We start from the raw sequence: 17,568 nt of genomic DNA, 5'->3' as shown, positions 1-17,568 counted from the left end.
ATCTTGAAATGATAACAGGTAGAAGAGGAAAGAGAATTAAGACCTTTTTGAAAAATGAAATGCTATGAGAACTACCCTTTGAGGAAGGGTAACATTATGGTAATGGGTATCCCAGAATAAGAAGAGAAGAAGGGAGCAGAGAGTTTATTTAAAGAAATAATAGCTAAGAACTTCCCAAACCTGGGAAAGGAAATGAATATACAAGTCCAAGAAGCTAAGAAAACACCTAATTGACTCAACACATAAAGATATTCTCAAAGACCCATTATATTAAAACTGTCAAAATCCACAACAAAGATAGAATTTTAAAAGCAGTCAGAGGAAAAAGAGATGGGAACCTACAAAGGAACCCTTGTTAGGCTATTAGCAGATTTCTGACCAGAAATTTTACAGGCCAGGAGGGAAGGACATTCTCAAAATACTGAAAGATAAAACGTGTCAGCCAAGAATACTCTATTTGGAAAAGTCATCATTGAGATATGAAGGAGAAATAAAGGCATTCCCAGAACAACAAAAGGTGAGAGAGTTCATCAACACTAGACCTGCCTTACAAGAAATGTTGGAAGGAGCTATTCTACCAGAGACAAAAAGGCAAAAGTACAGAAAACTTGTGGTAAGGTGATAAGTATATAGAGTCAGAAAATTGCAACTCTACATCAGAATAGGGTTTTAGACTGGGGAGATCAAGATGGTGGAATAAGAGGACATGGAGCTCACATTCACCCATGAACACATCAAAAATATGTATACATGTGGAACACTCATGGAAAACTAACTGGAAACTGGCAGAAGGACTCCTGTGCAACCAAGTGTGTAAGAAAGATACACACATAATCAGGTAGGAAGAGAAGAAGAACGATTGGGTTGGGACCTGTGCCCCAGGTAGGAGACTCAGAGGAAAAGGGATATCAGAAGGGTGGACACTCTCCCAGGGGAGTGAGCAAATCAAGTCACAGTCTGGGCATCCCAGTCCTGGGGTCTTACACATAAGAGACAAACCCCTTAGCTACTTGGAGAACCACTGAAACAGATAGAAGGGATGGAGAAGCCTACACTGAACTCATGAGGAATGCGAGAGTATTGGCTTGCTCCCAGCCAGGGCAGAGAGAGGTGTGACTCACTGGCTGCCACCTAGACATGCAGACCAACCTGAACTGAGAAAATGCCACAGCACTGCTCACCCCATGCCACAACCTGGCACTGGATCTAGGGCATCCAGAACTTGGGAAAGGTTTATCTACCAAATAAAGAATTCAAAACATTGGTAATAAAAATGCTAACTAAAATAGGGAAAAGAATTGATCTAAACACAGATCAATTTTTATAAGGAACTAGAAAATATAAAGAAGACTCAATCAAAAATAGATAATTCAATATCTCAGGTTTTAAAAACACACTAGGGCTTCCCTGGTGGTGCAGTGGTTGCGAGTCCGCCTGCTGATGCAGGGGACACGGGTTCGTGCCCCGGTCTGGGAAGATCCCACATGCCGTGGAGCAGCTGGGCCCGTGAGCCATGGCTGCTGAGCCTCCGCATCCGGAGCCTGTGCTCCACAATGGGAGACGCCGCAACAGTGAGAGGCCCGCGTACCTCAAAAAAATAAATAAATAAATAAATAAAATAAAAACACACTAAAAGCAATAAATAGCAGAGTAAATGACCCAGAAGAACGCATAAGTGATATGGAAGATAGAATAATGGAAATCACCCAATCCAAACAACAGACAGAAAGACAAATGGAAAAAAAAGTAACATAAAGATCTACGGGATAACATTAAACATGTCAACAGTCACATTATAGGGCTTACAGAGGGAGAAGAGAGGGAGAAGGGGATTGAAAATGTATTTGAAGAAATTATGGCAGAAAACAGCCCAAACCTAAAGAAGTAAATAGATCTCCAGGTACAGGTAGCACAGAGGGTCCCAAGCAAGATGAACACAAACAGACCCACACACACCAAGACATATAATCAAAACAGCAAAAGTTAAAAATAAATAAATAAATAGAAAATTCTAAAGGTAGAAAGAGAAAAACAAAGAGTCATATACAAGGGAGCCCCCATAATGCTATCAGTTGATTTCTCTGCACAAAGTTTGCAGGTCAGAAGAGAGTGGAATGATATATTCAAAGTGCTGAAAGGGGAAAATCAGCAATCAAGGATAATTTACCCAGCAAGATTATCATTTAGAATAGGAAAGAGAAAGAAACTAGACAAGCAAAAACTAAAAGAATTCATCAGTACTAAATCTACCGTAAAATATATGTTGAAGGGTCTTGTCTAAATGAAAAAGAAGTGAGAAACTACAGCAAAGAGAAAATCCCAGTAGGAAAAGCAAATATAGTAAGAAATGAAAATCACTTAAATAAGACAGCACATAGATTAAAAGACAAAAAAAATTTGTAAAGACAACTAAAATGATTGGGTTGGCCAAAAAGTTCATTTGGTTAGTGAATACATTGTTCAATAAAGTTCTTAGTGAAAATGAAAAATGTGTCTTTTATTTTTACTTAAAACCAAATGAACTTTTTGGCCAACCCAATACTATAAATAGTAAAATTATAAGCAGAAATATATAAAATATGACATCAAAAACAAAAATGTGGGGGAAGGGAGTAAAAATGTAGACCTTTTGGAGTGTGTTTGAACTTAAATGACTATCAGTTTAAATCAAGTAGATATAACTAAAATAATAGTAGGGGACTTTAACATCCCACTTAAATCAATGGACAGATCACACTGACAGAAAGTCAAGAAAGCAATCATGGTCTTAAATGACACAATAGACCAGTTGGACAAATAGATATCTCCAAGGGATTATATCCAAAAATAGAAGAATATACATTCTTTTCAAATACACATGGAACTTTCTCCAGGATAGATCCCATACTAGACCACAAAACAAGCCACAACAAATTTAAGAGGATAAAAATTATGTCAAGCATTCTTTCTGACCACAATGACATGAAACAGGAAACCAACTACAGAAAGAAAAATGGGAAAACAACAAACACATGAAGACTAAACAACATACTACTGAAAAATCAATGGGACAATCATGAAATCAAAGAGGAATTCAGAAAATACCTAGAGACAAATGAAAATAGAAACACAACTTTCCAAAATCTATGGGATGCAGCAAAAGCACTTCTTAGAGGGACATTCATAGTGATACAGGCCTACCTCAAGAAACAAGAAAAATCTCAAATAAACAACCTAACTTACCACCTAAAAGAATCAGAAAAAGAAGAGCAAACAATGCCCAAACTAGCAGAAGGAAGGAAACAATAAAGACTGGAGAGAAAATAAATAAAATACAGATTTTAAAAAAAACAACAGAAAAGATCAAGGAAACCAAGAGCTGTTTATTGAGAAGATAAACAAAACTGATCAACCTTTAGCCAGGCTCATGAAGAAGAAAAATGAGATGATCCAAAATAAACAAAATAAGAAAAGAAAGAGGAGAAATACCACCTGGTATCACAAAGATACAAAATAAACATAAGAGAATACTGTCTATGCATACACTGTATATGCAAGAATAAAGTTATATGCAAACAAATTGGACAACCTAAAAGAAATGGACAAATTTCTAGAAACATACAACCAGCTCAGACTGAATCAAGAGGAAACAATTTCAATAAACTGATCACTAGAAGTGAAACTGAAATTTTAATGAAAACACACACAGCAAACAAAATTCCAAGACTGGATGACATCACGTGCAAATTCTACTAAACACATAAAGAATACCTATTCTTCTCAAACTATTCCAAAATCTGAAGAGTAGGGAAAACTCCCAAATTCATTCTATTAGGGCACCACAACCCTAATACCAAAACCAGACAAAGATGTCACAAAGAAAGAAAACTACAGGCCAATATGACTAATGAACACAGATGCAAAAATCCTCAACAAAATACTAGCAAACAGAATCAAATGGCACATTAAAAGGATCATACACCATGATCAAGTGCGGTTTATCCCAGGAATACAAGGATTCTTCAATATACACAAATCAATCAACGTAATACACCATATCAATAACTGAAGGAGAAAAACCATATGATCATCTCAATAGATGCAGAGAAAGCTTTTGACAAAATTCAACACCCATTTATGATAAAAACCCTGCAGAAAGTAGGCATAGAGGGAACGTTCCTCAACATAATAAAGGCCATATATGACAAACCCACAGCCAGCATTGTTCTCATTGGTGAAAAACTGAAACCATGTCCACTAAGATCAGGAACAAGACAAGGTTGCTCACTCTCACCACTCTTATTCAACATAGTTTTGGAAGTTCTGGCCACAGCAATCAGAGATGAAAAAGAAATAAAAGGAATCTAAATAAGAAAAGAAGTAAAGCTGTCACTGTTTGCAGATGACATGATACTATACATAGAGAATCCTAAAGATGCTACCAGAAAACTACTAGAGCTAATCAATGAATTTGGTAAAGTAGCAGGATACAAAATTAATGCACAGAAATCTCTGGCATTCTTATACACTAATGATGAAAAAATCTGAGAGGGAAATTAAGAAAACACTCCTATTTACCATTTCAACAAAAAGAATAAAATGTCTAGGAATAAACTTACCTAAGGACACAAACGACCTGTATGCAGAAAATTATAAGATACTGATGAAAGAAATTAAAGATGATACAAATAGATACAGAGATATACCATGTTCTTGGATTGGAAGAATCAACATTGTGAAAATGACTCTACTACCCAAAGCAATCTACAGATTCAAAGCAATCCCTATCAAATTACCACTGACATTTTTTACAGAACTAGAACAAAAAATTTCAAAATTTGTATGGAAACACCAAAGCCCTCGAATAGCCAAGGAAATCTTGAGAACGAAAATGGAGATGGAGGAATAAGGCTCCCTGAGTTCAGACTATACTACAAAGCTACAGTAATCAAGACAGTATGGTACTGGTACAAAAACAGAAATATAGATCAATGGAACAGGATAGAAAGCCCAGAGATAAACCCACACACATATGGTCACCTTATCTTTGATAAAGGAGGCAAGAATATACAGTGAAGAAAAGACAGCCTCTTCAATAAGTGGTGCTGGGAAAACTCGACTGGTATATGTAAAAGTATAAAATTAGAACACTCCCTAACACCATACACAAAAATAAACTCAAATTGGGTTAAAGACCTAAATGTAAGGCCAGACACTATCAAACTCTTAGAGGAAAACGTAGGCAGAACACTCTATGACATAAAGCACAGCAAGATCCTTTTTGACCCACCTCCTAGAGAAATGGAAATAAAAATAAAAATAAACAAATGGGACCTAATGAAACGTAAAAGCTTTTGCACAGCAAAGGATACCATAAACAAGACCAAAAGACAACCCTCAGAATGGGAGAAAATAGTTGCAAATGAAGCAACTGACAAAGGATTAATCTCCAAAATTTATAAGCAACTCATGCAGCTCAATAACAAAAAAAACCCAAACAACCCAATCCAAAAATGGGCAGAAGACCTAAATAGACATTTCTCCAAAGAAGATATACAGATTGCCAACACACACATGAAAGATTGCTCAACATTATTCATCATTACAGAAATGCAAATCAAAACTACAATGAGATATCATCTCACACCGGTCAGAATGGCCATCATCAAAAAATCTAGAAACAATAAATGCCGGAGAGGGTGTGGAGAAAATGGAACACTCTTGCACTGCTGGTGGGAATGTAAATTGATACAGCCACTATGGAGAACAGTAAGAAGGTTCCTTAAAAACTACAAATAGAACTACCGTATGACCCAGCAATCCCACTACTGGGCATATACCCTGAGAAAACCATAATTCAAAGAGAGTCATGTACCAAATTGGTCATTGCAGCTCTATTTACAACAGCCAGACATGGAAGCAACCTAAGTGTCCAGCATCAGATGAATGGATAAAGAAGATGTGGCAGATATATACAATGGAATATTACTCAGCCATAAAAAGAAATGAAACTGAGTCATTGGTAGTGAGGTGGATGGACCTGGAGTCTGTCACAGAGTGAACTACGTGAGAAGGAGAAAAACAAATACTGTATGCTAACATATATATATGGAATCTAAGAAAAAAAATGTCATGAAGAGCCTAGGGGTAGGATGGGAATAAAGACACAGACCTTCTAGACAATGGCCTTGAGGATATGGGGAGGGTGAATGGTAAGCTGTGACGAAGTGAGAGAGTGGCATGGACATATATACACCACCAAACGTAGGGTGGACAGCTATTGGCAAGCAGCTGCATGGCACAGAGAGATCAGCTAGGTGGTTTGTGACCACCTAGAGGGGTGGGATAGGGAGGGTGGGAGGGAGGGAGACGCAAGAGCGAAGAGATTTGGGAACATATATATATGTATAACTGATTCACTTTGTTGTAAAGGAGTAACTAACACACCATTGTAAAGCAATTATACTCCAATAAAGATTTTAAATAAATAAATAAATAAAATAATTTCCCCCTCCCCCCAAAAAAAAAACCACACAATGAGATATCACCTCACACCTGTCAGAATGGCTATCATCCAAAAGAACACAGATAACAAATGTTGGTGAGGACATAGAGAAAAGGGAACCCCCACACACTATTGGTAAGAATGTAAATTGGTGCAATCACTGTGGAAAACAGTATGGCGGTTTCTCAAAAGCCTAAAAGTAGTACTGCCATATGACCCAGCAATTCCCCTCCTGGGTATATATATCTAAAAAAACAAAAACACTAATTCAAACACATACCTGTTTCCCAATATTCACAGCAGCATTATTTACAGTAGCAAAGATATGGAAGAAACATTAATATCCATCAACAGATGAACAGATAAAGAAGATGTGATATATATGTGTGTGTATATATATATATATATATATATATATATATACACACACACACACACACACAATGGAATACTGCTCAGCCATAAAAAAAGAATGAAATTTTGCCATTTGCAACAACATGGATGGACTTGAAGGGTATTCTGCTAAGTGAAATAAGTCAGACAGAGAAAGACAAATACTGTATGATATCACTTATATGTGGCATCTAAAAAGTAAAACAAATTAGTGAATATAATAAGAAAGAAACAGACTCACAGATATAAGGAACAATTAATGGTTCCCAGTGGGGAAAGGGAAGGGGGGGACAAGATAAGGGTACTGAATTAAGAGTTGCAAACTACTATGTATTAAATAAATAAGCTACAAGGATATTTTGTACAGCATAGGGAATATAGTATATTTTATATTTTATAATAACTATAAATGGGGTATAACCTTTAAATATTGTGAATCACCATGCTGTACAGTGGAAATTTATATAATATTGTACATCAGGTATACCTTAATAAATTTTTTTAAATGAAAATGTAGGGAAGAATCTCTTCAACATTGGTGTTGTCAATGATTTTTTTAGATTTGATACCAAAAGAACAAACAACAAAAGAAAAAATCAAGAAGTGTGAGTACATCAAACTTAAAAACTTTAGGACTCTCTTTCAATCCCACCATATACAGATTACCTTCTTTGGATGAAGACCAGACTTTAGTGTGGTTGTTGGTGGTTCATTTTACTTGCCCTATGATCTCTTCCATTCCACATTATTGTACAGTATCCACTTTTCATCGCCTGTCACAATTTGTTTTAAAAACGGAATGTTTTCATTACATTTCAGTAGAGAATTGCATGTGGAAATATGGTCAAGAGGGGTTTTTTGTTTGACTTATGTGGAAACCAAACATCAAAGTAATGAACATAACCAAGGTGGTGCAAATGATTTTCAGTGCTTGATTTGGATATTTAGAGTATGTTGGTTATCTCCCCCGTGGTATAATGTTGATTGTTTTCAGTTAATGTCTCGATTTGATCACTATCAACTTCAACTGGTCTATCTGACCATCATCCAGCGAGAAATCTCCAGCACGAAACTTTGCAAACTTTTTTTAAAATTAATTAATTAATTTTTGGCTGTGTTGGCTCTTCACTGCTGTGTGCAGGCTTTCTCTGTTTGTGTCGAGCAGGAGCTACTCCTCATTGTGGTGCGTGCGCTTCTCATTGCAGTGGCTTCTCGTTTCGGAGCATGGGCTCTAGGCATGCGAGCTTCAGTAGTTGTGGCATGCGGGCTCAGTAGTTGTGGCTCATGGGCTCTAGCGCAGGCTTAGTAGTTGTGGTGCATGGGCTTAGTTGCTCCGCAGCATGTGGGATCCTCCCGTACCAGGGCTCAAACCCGTGTTCCCTGCATTGGTAGGTGGATTCTTTTTTTTTTTTTTTTTGCGGTATGCGGGCCTCTCACTGTTGTGGCCTCTCCCGTTGCGGAGCACAGGCTCCGGACGCACAGGCTCAGCGGCCATGGCTCACGGGCTTAGTTGCTCCGCGGCATGTGGGATCTTCCCGGACCAGGGCACGAACCCGTGTCTCCTGCATCGGCAGGCGGATTCTCAACCACTGCGCCACCAGGGAAGCCCGGTAGGTGGATTCTTAACCACTGAGCCACCAGGGAAGTCCCCACAAACCACTTTTGATGTGTTTGATCAGTCACAGCACCTTCTCCATACACTGCACAAATCTTTTTTTGTGTGTTTCAGTTGCATTTTTACCTTTCTTGAAATAATAAAGCATAATATGCTGAGAAAAAAAAAATTAAAACTTTGCACCACATAAAAGAATCAACAAAATGAAAAATACGGAATAAGAAAAAATATTTGCAAAAATGTATTGAATAAGGGGTTAATATCCAAAATTTATAAAGAACTCATACAACTCAATCTAATTAAAAATGGGCAGAGGAACTACATAGAAATTCTTCTAAAGAATCCAACAGGCATGTCCAACAGGCCAAGAAGTACATGAAAGGGTACTCAACATTACTATTGATCAGGGAAATACAAATCAAAGCCACGATGAGATATCACCTCTCACCTGTAAGAATGGCAGTCATCAAGAAGGCAAGAGATAACAAGTGTTGGTGAGGTTGTGGAGAAAAGGGAACCCTTGTACACTGTTGGTAGGATTGTAAACTGGTTCAGCCACTATGGAGAACAGTATGGAGGTTCTGAAAAAAAATTAAAACTAGTACTACCATATGATCCAGCAAGCCTACTTCTGGGTATATATTCAAAGGAAAGGAAAACAAGTTATTGAAAAGATATATGCACTCCCCAGGTGTTTTTTTTTTAAATCTTTTTTTTTTTTGGGGGGGGGTGCCTCTCACTGTTGTGGCCTCTCCCATTGCGGAGCACAGGCTCCGGACGCGCAGGCTCAGCGGCCATGGCTCACGGGCCCAGCCGCTCAGCGGCATGTGGGATCTTCCCGGACCGGGGCACGAACCCGTGTCCCCTGCATCGGCAGGCGGATTCTCAACCACTGCGCCACCAGGGAAGCCCACTCCCAGGTTTTTTGTAGCATTATTCGAAATAGCCAAGATATGGAAACAACCTAAGTGTCCATCAATGATTGAATGGATAAAGAAGATTTGGTGTACATATACAAATACTATTCAGCTTTGAGAAAAAAGGAAATTCTGCCTTTTGCAACAACAAAGATGGACCTTGAATACATTTTGCTGAGATCAGTCAGAGAAAAACAAATACTGTATGATATCTCTTATATGTGGAATCTAAAAAAAAAAAACAACAACTGAACTCAAAAGAACAGAGAGTGGAATAGTGATTACCAGGGGCTGGGGAGTCGGAATTGGAGAGATGTTGTTTAAGTGTACATACTTGAAAGTAGTAAATAAGTAAATCTTGGAGATCTAATATACAGTACAGTGATTACAGACAACAAAACTGTATTATAAACATTAAACTTACTAAGAGAGTACATCTTAATTGTTCCCACCCCTAGAAGACATGATAATTATGTGGCACGACAGAGGTGTTACCTAATGTTACAATGGCAACATTATTACAATATAAATTTATGAAGTCAATATGTTGTACACCTTAAACTTACACAATGTTTTATGTCAATGATATCTCAATAAAAATGTTAATTAAAAATATAAAAGAATGGAAAAAATATGATGCAAACAGTAACAATAAGAGTTTCTATATCAATACAAAAAATAAACTAACATTTTTACCTGAGATATAAAGGGATTTTATATAATTATTAAGGATCAATTTAAAATAGAGTATGTAAACATAGTTACACCTAACAGAGGAGCCCCATACTACATGAAGCAAAATCTAACAAAAATGAATAAGAAGTGGAAAATTTAACAATATTTGGAGACTTCAGTGACCCACCTCTAAGTAATGAACAGCAAAATGAGAAAATCAAGGAGGATATAGAAGACATGAACAGCACTATAATGTAGACCTAAGTGACATTTTTAGAACAATCCAATCAAAAGGAGCATAATATACATGGAACTTTCTCAAAAATAAATGATATGATAGGCCATGAAACAAGTCTCAGTAAATTTAAAAGGACTGATATCACACAATTTGTGTTCTCAAACAACACTGGAATTAAATTAGAAGTCAACAACAGACAAAAATTTTGGAAATCCTCAAATATATGGAAGTGAAACAACACACTTCATAATAACAAATGGGTCAAATAAAAATCACCAGGGAAAGTAGAAAATATTTTGAGCTGGATGCAAACAAAAACACAACACAGAAAAATTTCTCAGATACAGCTAAAGCAGTCCCTAGAAGGAAATTTGTAGGAGTAAATAACTATAATGTACATGAAGGATCTCAAATCAATCATCTATGTTTCTGTCTTAATAAATTAGAAGAAAAGAGCAAATTAAACCCAAAGAAATCAGAAGGAAATAATAAAAATTACTACACAAATCAATGTAATGGATAATAGAAAAAAATAGTTTAAAATCAGTGAAATCATCAGTTGGTTCTGTGAAAAGATAAACAAAATTGAAAAACATGTAGCTAGACTGACCAAGAAAAATGAGAGGGAACATATAAATTACTAAAGTCATAATGAATGAGGAGATATCACTACTAATCTTACAGAAATTAAAAGGATTACAATAGAATGCTCTGGAAAATTTTAGGCCTTCAAAGTACACAACTTATATGAAATGGATAAATTCCTAGAAAGACAAAAAGTACTGAAACTGACTTAAGCAGAAATATAAAATCTGAATAGATCTGTAATAACAAAGAGATTGAATTAGTAATTAAAAACTACCCATAAAAAAAAGCCTAGGCCTGGTGAATTCCTTCAAACATTTAAAGAAGAAAAATAAAAATTCTTCACAAATTCTTCCAGAAAATAGAGGAAAAGGGAAAAATACCCAAATGATTCTAAGAGGCTATTACCATAATACTAAATCCAAACCAATATCACAAGGAAAGAAATAGAGACCAATATCCCTCATGAATATAACTGCAAAAACTTAAATATTAAGAAACTGAATCCACCCACATATATGTGATTATACACTAAGACCAAGGGGAATTATCCCAGGAATGAAAGGTTGGTTTAAGAACTGAAAATCAGGGAATTCCCTGTTGGTCCAGTGGTTAGGACTCTGCACTTCCACTGCAGGGAGCACGGGATCAATCCCTGGTCAGGGAACTAAGATTCCACATGACACAAGACATGTCAAAAAAAAAAAAATGAACTGGAAATCATATTATGTAATAAAACATGGAAGAGAATAATGAACAAAAACCCCATGATCATTTCAATTGACATGACATTTGACAAAAACCAAAGACCCATTCCTGATTTAAAAAAAAACAAAACTCAACAATCTAGGAATAGAAGGAAACTTGCTCAACCTAAATAAGGACATTTACAAAAGAAAAAAAAAACTACAGCTAACATCATACTTAATGGTGAAAGAATGAATAATTTTTTCCTGAGATTGGGAACAAGTCAAAGAATTCTGCTCTCAACCCTTCTGTTCAATATTGTACTATAAATTCAAGGCCATGTAATCAGGCAGGAAAGGGAGGGAGGAAGGAAGGGAGAGAGGAGAGAGTGAAGGAGGAGGAGGAAGAGAAGAAGAAGGAGAGAAGAAAGAAAGGGAAGGAAAAGAAAAGGAACAGGTAAAACTATGCTTATTTACAGATTAGATGAATTTATATGTAGAAATCCTAAGGTTTTCACACACACACAGATACACACACACATCTATTAGAACTAGTGAATGTGTTCAGTAAGGTCACAGGCTACACATCAATATACAAAAATAAATTGTATTACCATAAACTAATCAATTAACAATTCCATTCACAATAGTATCAAAAAGAACAAAATCATTTAGCAATAAATTTAACAAAAGAATTACAAACTTTTTACACTGAAAGCTACAAAACATTATTGAAGGAAATTAAGGATCTAAATAAATGAAGAGGTATGTTCATGGATCAGAAGAGTTAATATTGTTAAGTTGGCAATATTCCCCAATTCATATACAGATTCAATGTGATTCCTATCAAAATTCCAGCTGGTTTTTCTAGAAGAAATTGATGAGACGATCCTAAAATTGTTGTAGAAATGTGAATGACTCGGGGGGGGGGGGCAAAATAGTATTGTAAAAGAGCAAATGTGGTGGACTTACATGCTCCAATTGTAAAACTTACTTAAAAACTATAGTATTCAAGATGGTGTGGTACTGGCATAAAGACAGGCATATAGATCAACTGAATAGAATTAAGGGTCCAGGAATAAACCCATACATTTATGGCTAATTCATTTTCAACAAAGGTATCAAGGTAAATCAACAGAAAAAAGACAGTCTTCAGCAAATGGTTCTGGGACAATTCAATAGCCACATGCAAAAATATGAATTTAAACCCTTACTACATACCATACACAAAAATGATCTCAAAATGGATAACATTTTTAAAAACTTTTAGAAGTAAACAAAGAGCAATTTTTGACATTATGTTAGACAAAAATTTCTTAGATATATCATCAAAGGCACAAGTGATAAAAGAAAAATTGATTAATTGTATTTCATCCAGATTGAAAACTTTTTCAGTTCAAAAGACACCATTAACAACATGAAAAGGCAAGCCACAGACTGGGAGAAAATATCTGTACACAATATATCTGATAAATAACTTTTATCTGGAATATAGAAAAGGCACCTTATAACTCAATAATAAGTAAACAAATAACCAAATTCTTAAAAGGGCAAAAAGCCATACACAAATGTTCATAGCAATTTTACTTATAACAGCTAAAATCTGGGGCAAAAACCAGATGTCTTTCAGTAGGTGAATAGCTAAACAAACTGTGGTACATCTGTACTGTGGAATATTATACAGCAATAAAAAGGAAAGAACCATTGATACACCCAATAACCTAGATGATTCTCGGAAGTATATTGAGTGAAAAAGGCCAATCCCCAAAGGTTACATACTGTATGATACAATTTACATAATATTCTTTAAATTATAACAATTATAGGTGGTAGACAATTTAATGGTTGGGAGGAGGGGGGTGGTGGTAATGAAAGGATAACAAGAGGGATCCTTGTGGTGATGTAACTCTTCTCTATCTTGACTATGGTGGTTATACGATCCTACATCTGTGATAAAACTGTATAGAACTAAATACACATACACAAATGAGTACATGTATGACTGGAAAACTGAGTAAGATGGGTGGATTGTATCAATGTCATTTTCATGGTTGTGATAGTGTACTATAGTTATGGAAGATGTTATCATTCAGGGATACTGAGTAAAGGACTTCGCTATTATTTTTTACAACTATATATGAATCTCCAATTATCTTAAAATAAAGCTTAATTTTTAAAATGGAGCAAAAGATGTGAATAGACATTTTATCAAAGAAGGTATACAAGCACATGGACAACAAGCACATGAAAAGATGCTCAAAATCATTAGTCATTAGGGAAATGCAAAGTAAAACTACAATGTAAAAGCACTTCATACCCACAAGAATAGCTATAATCAAAAAGATAGACAATAACAAACGCTGGAGAGGATATGGAGAAAATGGACTCCTCATACATTGCTGGTGGGAATGTAAACTGAGAAACTTTGGAAAACAGTTTGGCAGTTCTCTTAAATTCAACACAGTCTTACCATATGTCTCAGCAATTCTACTCATAGGTACCCAACCTAGAGAAATTAAAACATATGTTCACACAATGACTTGTATGTGAATTTTCATAGCAGCATTTTCATAATATCTAAAAAGTAGAAGCAACCCAAATGTCATAATTTGGTGAATGGATAAACAAAATGTGATATATCCTTACAATGGCATGCTATTCATCAATTAAAAGGAACGAAGCACTCATACAAGGCACAACATGGCTGAACCTCAAAAACATTATGGTAAGCGAAAGAAGCTAGACACAAAAGAGCACATGTTGTACAATCTGATTTATTTGAAATGTCCGGAAAAGAAATCTTAGAGACAGAAAGTAGATTAATTATTTCCTGGGGCTATGGGTAAAGAGCGGTGAATAACTGAAAATGAGACAGTGATTTCTTTTGAATGTGACAGAAATGTTCCAAAATTAGTTTGTGGTGATAGCTGCACAACACTGTAAATTCACTAAAATCACTGAATCATATGGTTAAATAAATAGATATCTAAATAGGAAGGAAGGATGGATGGAAGGAGAGAAGGAAGGAAGGAGGGAGGGAGGGAGGAGGGAGGAAGGAAGCTGTTTTTTAAAAGTTGCAATTCTTTTTAGCTGTTTAAAGGTTGAAATTTTCCCCCCACCTCAAATGGTTAAACCTGTGACCTTTTGCCTCCTATGGGAGAATTACCTCCATGCCCTGCTTAGCACATCAGACAGAAAGTTACATGGTGTGCTTTCTTCTTCATTCACTCCTAGCTTTACTATCCTTGATGGTTACTAAAGTATCATTTAAAAATCATGTTGTCTCTTGTGTTGCTGACAAATTATGTTTTTCTCAGCTTGCCCAATTCCAAATTCTCCCATAGTTCAGCAAAACAAATTTTGGAATCATACATACCTTTGGAATCATATATACCTTTTCAGCCCACTATATATGCAGGAAAACAGATAAGCAGATTTGACTATACTTGTGAGTTTCTCCAATCATAGCACTTCTCTTAACTGTTTCTCGACCTTTTGACATCTAAGTGTCAGGGGCCTCTTTCCATTTTGACTATGAAATCTCACACCCCCACCCCCGAAAACTCCAAAATTCAAACATCTTTCAAGATGCCCAAAAGGCACCAATCTACAGAGCCCTTCCAAACAACTTCAGGCAGTATAGCCCTTTGGTTAAGAGCGCTGGGCTTCTGGAATCAGAAAAGACCCCCCGAGTTTAAAACCAGGTCTGCCATTTAGTAACTCCATGACCTTGAGCAAGTTACCCTTTTTGCATCTAGGTTTCCCACCGGTAAAATGAGATCATCATGGTACATATCTCATAGGGTTGTGAAGTATTAAATGAGATATGCACATAGAGCACTTAGCGCAGTCCCTGACACTTAGTAAGTCCTCCATAAGTATTGCATAGTAGAAGTAATAGAAAGTTTCCTCTTCAGTAACATGTTAATAAAAATGCCTCCCAGGGTGTGGCAAAGTTCTGTTGTAAAAGTCTTTTAAACTGTAATGCTGAACAAACGTAAGGGATTGGTGTATACCTTAAGATATATGGGGCAAAGTTCTAACCTCACTTTTAGAGAATATCCTTTCCCTGCACTGGAGGCAAGGGGGGTAATAATACCCATTATTAATTAATAGGAAATAAAACCAGAAGATACGTCCCCGGGAAACAAGCAGCAGAAGCCCAAACAGCAGTATTAAGAGCAGCACCCGCATACCGTACCTCGACAATTCCCAGTAGTTCACCTCTAACGCCCCCCTTCCCTTGGAGCCGCGCAAGCGTACACTGATTTTGCTCCTCTCTCCCTCGTGCCCCCGCCTCCAACACCCTCCGCCCCCCACCCCCCCCACCCCGTCTACCCCACCACGCAGGCGCATCTTCTTAAATCCTGTCCCTACCCCCCTCCTCTTTCTCTGCATTTCGTTCCCCCTCCTCTTCCAGCACCTCAGCAGGTTCAAACTCTTCTGCGTGAGGGCGGCGTTGATCGAGAGGTCACGTGATGAGCATCCTGCTGCCCAACATGGCGGAGTTCGACACGATCTCGGAACTGGAGGAGGAGGAGGAAGAAGAAGCGGCAACGTCGTCGTCGTCGCCGTCGTCGTCGTCGTCGGTATCGGGGCCTGACGATGACGAGGAAGATGAGGAGGAGGAGGAAGAAGAAGAGGAGGAGGAGGAAGAAGAAGAAGAGGAGCAGGTGGAGGAGACGCCGCCCCCGCCTCGGGTAGTGAGCGAGGAGCATCTGCGGAGATATGCCCCCGACCCTGTATTGGTGCGGGGCGCCGGCCACATCACTGTGTAAGCGAGAGGGAGCCATGGGGTTTGAAAAGGCTGAGATTTGGCGACAGAGGAATAAGGCAGTCGAGGGGCCTGTGGAGTGGGGGAGGGCTGACTGAGGCATATAGTTAGGAAAATACACCTGGTCTAAATGGAGAAGCTGAGGGAGACAGGTGTGAAGGAAGTAAGGAGAAAGCAAATGTGATGCACCAACACCGGGTAAAAAGTGAGTATAGGACAGGGAAGTTAGGGGGTTGGGAGCCAGAGGGATTGGAGTAGGGGTGAGTCTTCTTGCTTCTGTGTATACTGGTGATGGACAGTCTTTAAACTGTTGGATGTACCAGCGGACTCTTTGCCGCTAAGATTGATGTCTGGTGGAACACGGTTGACAGCTGTAACAAGTGACGAGACCTAGGCTTGGACTCTTCAAAATAGAAACATAATATATTTTGTGAATAACATTATAGAATATCCACCCATCCACGTATTCATCCATCCATTCTTCCTATCTAATCCCTTTGTAAATGATTTCAATAATCCTTTCCGTGTCTTGATCACCCCTCATTCTGACGTTTCTTAAATATCACACAATTAGAGGTTCAGGTTGAGAAGTAGCTACGAAACGTAGAAAGAGCAATGAATGGATTGAGAGTGAGGGCTCTTGTATGTTAGTCCCAGCCTTGCTTCTTACTGGCCCTGTGACCTTGGTCAGGTTACTTCCCATATCTGGGCCTTTATTTCTCCATTGGTAAAATGAGGGGTTTGGAGTAGATGGTTTTTAAAGCCTTTCAGCTCTGAGATAATTTAACATACCTGCAGGAGATTTTGTATTCCCAAGTATTAAATATGCAAACATTAAATATATATGGAAACTAGACCCCTAGGAGCTGAGAATGATTTTTTGAAAACTCATACAGAGTTTTTTTTAATTGATATCTTGGATCATATTTGAGAAAGTAAAAAGGGGGAGGGACCTCATAGCATAGTAGTTGTCAAAGCAGAAGAAAAATTTAATGGTTCTCTGGGCTTTGAAGAGTGCTTTCTCATTTTTATGTGCTTGGACAGTAAATATTTGGAAGTTTGAATATTGTGGCATGTTTATCCTCTTAATTATGCTATCATTTACTGAGTTTTCAAAATAGGACTATTTTTGCCTATCAAGTCATGCTGCCTGTAATTTTGATAATGGCTCACCTACCCCTCTGACTTTCAATTTAGTTCA

General features: G+C 37.3%; 1 protein-coding gene across 1 annotated transcript in view; it reads left to right on the top strand.

Annotated features, from left to right (window-relative positions):
* Positions 1-15,962: 15,962 nt before the first annotated feature.
* Positions 15,963-17,568, top strand: part of CHIC1 (cysteine rich hydrophobic domain 1) — a 48,872-nt gene continuing 47,266 nt past the window's right edge. The window contains exon 1 of the mRNA XM_059050479.2: positions 15,963-16,367. Within this exon, the coding sequence (XP_058906462.1) occupies positions 16,072-16,367 (296 nt within the window). The 5' untranslated portion in view covers positions 15,963-16,071. The remainder of the gene's footprint in view (positions 16,368-17,568) is intronic.

This window comes from Kogia breviceps, chromosome X, assembly GCF_026419965.1.
Source record: "Kogia breviceps isolate mKogBre1 chromosome X, mKogBre1 haplotype 1, whole genome shotgun sequence".
In the NCBI taxonomy this organism is placed as follows: Eukaryota; Metazoa; Chordata; class Mammalia; order Artiodactyla; family Physeteridae; genus Kogia; species Kogia breviceps.
This window is presented reverse-complemented; position numbering and strand designations above follow the sequence as displayed.